The 6077-nt window shown below is 34.8% G+C and overlaps 1 protein-coding gene across 1 annotated transcript in view; it reads right to left on the reverse strand.

Annotated features, from left to right (window-relative positions):
- Positions 1-6077, reverse strand: part of LOC111150534 (dystrophin) — a 2087545-nt gene that overhangs the window by 1669826 nt on the left and 411642 nt on the right. Inside the window, exon 5 of the mRNA XM_022508030.1 lies at positions 1004-1096. Coding sequence (XP_022363738.1) covers positions 1004-1096 — 93 coding nt within the window. The remainder of the gene's footprint in view (positions 1-1003; positions 1097-6077) is intronic.

Consider the following 6077-nt stretch of genomic DNA (forward strand, 5'->3'; position numbering starts at 1 on the left):
GCTGTGAAGTGTGTAAACCTGGCGATTCACAGACCTGTACCCCTGGGGATAAAAATATATTATATGTTTATAAAAAATAAAATTTATAAAAAAAATTAATCTCTGCTAGTAAAAAAGCAGACATCCCAATTTTCCTCCAGATTCTTAACATATGAGTAGAAAAATCCAAGCAATCAAAATTATTCATATGATACACCTGTAGTGACAAAGGCATAGTGCACTGCCTTGCAGATACTCTCTTGTTTAATCCTGACAAGAAATATACATGTTAATTATTATTTTTCTATTTTGACAGTGAGGGAATTATGGCCCAGAAACGGATGGCATTATACCCAATATCACTACCAGATGGTAAATGGGAGAGTTGAAATTTAAGCCCATGCTGGTCTGAGTGAAAAAATGTATACTCTTTTCACTAAACCAAATGACCTTTGATCTGTTTTATAGGGGTCCAATAAGTATAGACATTCAGAAAACCCTATGCTGAGGTATTCAGAAAAAAATGCAATTCTGAAAGCAGAATATGAAGTTAGTTTGTATGTACAATATATATACAGATAATAATATTCCACCAATCTTTTATTGACATTAATTTATGTTGAGGAATACAAAGGATTTGTAAAGTCTCATTCATTTGGTAGTGATTAAAAGTTTTTACAAAACTATATAGTTTCACATGCAGGCAAGTTATTGAAGACACATATTTGTGAAAAATATTTTTATTAACCTATTGATAAGATATTTTTTGGCTCATCTCCACACGTGGAAATAAAATTTAGAAAAAAAAAAAAAGTTCCTGCAAATGTTCTAGAACCTGTTTTATAATTTGATGATCCTTCACATTTCAAATGACATCAGTTGTGCCAGTTTGAAAGGCAGTGCTATGGAGAGGGGCTTTGTATTGCTAGAGGTATGTATGTTTGCTTTGCAGGTCAAGGGTAAAAATGAAAGGAAGGATCAGCAACATTTGACACAAAAAGGAAACATTCATCAGGATTCTTACCTGCCAGTGGAGGATTATATTCCAGATCAAACCAAGAGTCAGTTTGTGATTTCCATCTACTATGTCAGTGCTTCCGATATTCACTAAATCAACCTGTTAAAGAGAAAACATTTGAAGGAAAGAGACAAAATGTCTATTTGGAAAGAAAACAAAATGTGAAGGTAATTGCATTTAGCTATTTTCAGAGCCTAAGCAGTATTACAGCTTTTAAAAAATAATCCAAAAATGAAACAAAATGCATTTTTGAATGCACTCTTTTTAACAAACAAGTGCCCCTGAACACATTTACAAAGAGATAGGAAATGAATGTACGTTTAGTATATAAATAGATTACTGCAGATTAAAGAGTCCAATCAGAATATCTTCAAATAAAATGTATAACAATGATAATTCACAAAGGATGCCTAAAATTAATAACTGATTCCTAATACAAAGTTGAAACTCAATAAAAAGAAATTTCATCAGTCCTTTGATGTTGCTCAAAGGAGTGCTATTATAATCAGGGGTAGCTGAATTTGACAAAAATGCCCTTTAGAAACATATATTTGAATTCTAATAAATAATGGAGCTATGGTGAGCTCTCTTTGCTCTATCTAGGACTGGGTTTGGGAATCAAAATTTAAAAAAAAATTAAAGCAAATCCTGTCTCCTGTCCTTTATGGTTCTAATATATTTAGGTGGAGTCAGGTTAAACATAAACATCAGACACATAAGTGCATGAGAAGATGTTCAGCATTATTAGCCATTAAGAAAATGCAACTTATATCCATAATGAGCTAACACTACACACATCATAATGCCTAAAATTTTAAAATAGTGACAACGTCATATCCCACTGAGGATATGGACAAACTGGATCACTCATGCATGGCTGGAAGAAATGAATGGTACAGGCACTCTGGAAAACATTTTGGCACTTTCTTGCAAAACTCAGCATGTGCTTAGCATACAATCCAGCAATTGGGTTCTTTGGCATTTATTCCAAGCAATGAAAACTTATATTTATATAAAACCTATGTGTATGTGTTCATATCAGCTTCATTTGTAACAGTCAAACACAGCCATCTGGGAGAACAGCCCACGTGCCCTTCAAGCATGAATGGTTAAACAAGCTGTGGTACATCCATACCATGGAATACCACTCTATGATGAAAAGGAACAAACTACTGACACACAGAGTAACTTGGGTGAATCTCATGGGAAGTATGCTGAGTTGAAAAAACAAAGCCAATCTCAAAGGGTTACGTGTAGTATGGATTAAATATAACAGTTTTGAATAGACAAAGTTCTGGAAATGGAGAAAAGGGTAGCAATTGCCAGAGGCCAGAGATCGGGGTGAGTGAGTTGGGTAGGTGGATGTGGTTATAAAAGGGCAGCATGAAGGGCCCCTGGGTGGCTCAATCAGTTAAGTGTCTGCCTTTGGCTCAGGTCATGATCTTAGAGTTTGGCTCAGGTCATGATCTTAGAGTCCAGGGATCAAGCCCCACATTGGGCTCCCTGCTCAACAGAGAGTCTGCTTCTCCCTTTGCCCCTGACCCCAGTCAAGCTCTCTCTCTCTCTCTCCCTCAAATAAATAAAATCTTTAAAAATAAAAATTTAAAAAATAAAAGGGCAGCTCGAGGGATCCTTGTGGTGATGGATGAGTTCTGCATCTAGTCTGTGATAGTGGATACACACATGTACATGTGTGATAATGCACTGAATTAAAAATACCTGTGTATGCATACATGAGTTCAAGTAAAATTCAGGAACTATGAATAGTATGAGTGGCTTATATCAATGCTGATGTGTACAGTGATATCATCCCATAGTTTTACAGTATATTACCACTGGGATAAATCTTGGCTAAAGGATCTCTCGCTATTATTGTTTACAACTACATGAGAATTTACAGCTATCTCAAAGTGAGAAGATTATTTAAAAAATGGGCATGTGGGGATACTTTAACAGGATAATACATCAAAATAAAACAAATAAGCACCTTCAGATTAAGGTCTATAGAGTGGTTGTGAAACTGTTAGAACAGTAGTGAGGGTTAAGAAGTAACTCAGATTTCTTTCCCTATTTACTGTCTTTGGCTGACTATTCCCTTTGATTGAATTTCTTTTGGTTGCCTCAAGGATCCTGCCATTTTGTCCTGTCCTGAGGGCAGCAACCTGAGAGAGTTGCCCACTCCTCATCCTCCCTGGATATCTTCTCTAAATAGCCACGAGTCATTTTGATTAAACCTTTCATCTTCTCAGGCTCTAAACCCTTACTGGTCAACGTGTCACTCCAATCTGTCTTTCCCATTTGTTTATTCCTTAAGTAAGATGGGTTTGCCACTCTCTCACTTAATGGCAAATTATATTCCTTATCATTCACCTTAATATTCTAAATGTTATTACAACTTGAAAATATGAAGCTTTCTGGGAAATCCAGGTGAAAACAATAAAAAAGGATACCCTTTGATATAATTGTCAAATCACTCCCAATTACACCTCCTATAAACTTACTTACAGGTCTAGTGGATAATCAAATAATCAAAATTATTTTTGTATCCCAACAATATAAACATTATTGGTGTGGTGGCTTAAAACAAATGAAAAATATAGAAAATAATGTAGAATCATTTAAACAAGGACAGAAGATCAAGATACAAGCCCAGAGTTGAATTCCACATATTTTTTATAGTAGAGGATATTACTGAGATATGCAATCAATTAGATGTGTGGATTGGTAACATCAGGACTTTCCAGAGAAGTCAGCCTGAAGTAGTATGAAAATAGACATTTCACTAATGCTCAATTGAGAAGTGGATAAATGGAAGTCCTGAAAACTGGTTAATATGAAAGACTTTGACTTTCTTGAGTAGAGGAAAGTCAAAGTGATACTGCCAGTATAAGGTATTACATGTCTATTTATTTCTGTAATGCAGATGCTTTTTGTTGTACACTTGAATTTCAGGAGGATCCCATGCAAGTTTGCCCTAATTCAGTATGCTATTGTTAATTTTAACTTTAAATTACTGAGCATTCACATAAATTTGTCCTACACAGGTGGATAATAATTTGCTATAATATTGTTTAACTGAACAAAGTAGAATACAACAAGTTTCTAGAATTTATTAGGGAAACAAAAAATAGAGATCCCAGGAGAGATTAATAACTCAAAAACAAGAAATAACCATGATCTACATTTCACTTGGAGATTCCTTATGTGGCAGTAAAGGAAGGAGTTCCTCCACATGGAAAAGCTACTATAAATTTATCATTTGATTCACTGATGCATTCATTCAACAAATACATTTTGGATACATGTCAGGCACTGATGTACTTAGAGCACAAAGGAGAAAAAATGTTCTTGCTTTCTGGAACTTAACTGTAGTGAGAATGATAATCAGACATACATTGTTGAAAATTCAGTTACTTTAATGGAGAAGATGTGATTATTTATTTATTTATTTATTTATTTATTTTAGGAGACAGACCTATACTGGAGAAATCACTGCTGGTAGTTATGTTTGGACTTGCCATAGGGATCATCCTGTGGAGACTTAGAGCAAGTAACAGGCTTGCCTAGATCGACTTTCATAAGCTTTCTCTCTGTATCAGCAGGGAGACAGTTCTGCTTTTTCTTTATCCTCATAAAATCCTTCCTAAGATCCAATCTCTATTATATCCAGGTACTGTGCTCAGCTTTGAATAATTAAAAAAAAAAAAAAAGCTCATAAGCTAATAGCAGGCCACACGATAGAAACTAATTAAAATTAAGTAGGATCTAGAAATTCCGCTTCTAGATATATCCCCAAAGAACAGCAAGCAGGGACTTGAACAGATATCTGTATACCATTATTCATAGCAGGGTTACTCACAATAGCCAAAAGGTGAAAACAACACAAATGTCCATTGACCAATGAATGGACAAGCAAAAATGTGATATATACGTACAATGAAATATTATTCAGCCTTAAAAAGGAAGGAAATTCTGACAAATGCTACAACATAGACAAACTTTGAAAACATTGTGTTAAGTAAAAATATCCAGCCAGACACAAAATGAGAAATATTATATGATTCCACTTATATCTGGTGCCTAGAAAAGTCAAAATGTATAGAGAAATAAAGTAGAATAGAGCTTATCAGGGGCTGGAGAAAAGGGGAATAGGAAGTTACTGGTAAGAGTTCCAGTTTTTAATGATGAAAAGTTTTGGAGATGAGTAGTGTTGCTAGGTGTATACCAATGGGAATGCACTTAATGTCACAGAAGTACATGGTTAAAAAGTTGCTTTACATGGTAAATTTTATGTTAGGTCTCTTTTATCACATTAAAAATAAATAATAAAAGAAGCCATTGGAAGACACTACACACAGAAGCCATAGACAATATCTAAAGGAGGGTGCATGGATGTGTTCCAATAACACTTATTTATAACAATAGGAAAAATAGGTAACTGTGTCTCATGGAGACTCCATGGAGAGAAAAATATATATATTATGGCAGGGTAAGCAAAAGAACAAGAAGATATTCAGTATTGATTGAATCTGTGAAGAAGGAACCTAAAGACTGGAAGAAAGTGGCAGACAGAAAAGGCATGCCAGGAAGATCCCACATGACCGAAGATATGGAGATGGGGTAAAGGATATTACCTGATTGGGAATTAGAAGTATTGTGCTCAGGGACAATGTGGGATGGGGTAAAATTGTTCAACTATCTGGGACAGGATTATTAAGAATCTTTAAAACCTAATTCACACAAGGAACTGACTGTTAGAGAGGAGTTAATAGAGAGGCAATAGCAGCAGCAAAGTTGTATAGATCTTGGCTAACTGTTATAGACCCTAAACAATAGCATAGATCATTTATAGATATCTCAAAAACTAATACAAAGAAGCTTAAACTTTTGTCAGAGACAAAACCTTTCTCACAATTCTGAACTCTAACAAATGTGCATTTTATAATAACATAATGCATCTTTAATTACAACTTTACAAGTAACGTGGTGATAACCACATAGCCATCTCTTTAGTCAACTTTCAATAAACAGAGCAGAGCATTAAATCTTAGTTTTGTGGAGAGAGTCTGTAGACAGTTAC

Source organism: Enhydra lutris, unplaced genomic scaffold (genome assembly GCF_002288905.1).
Source record: "Enhydra lutris kenyoni isolate GAN:26980312 unplaced genomic scaffold, ASM228890v2 scaffoldscaffold23, whole genome shotgun sequence".
Lineage (NCBI taxonomy): Eukaryota > Metazoa > Chordata > Mammalia > Carnivora > Mustelidae > Enhydra > Enhydra lutris.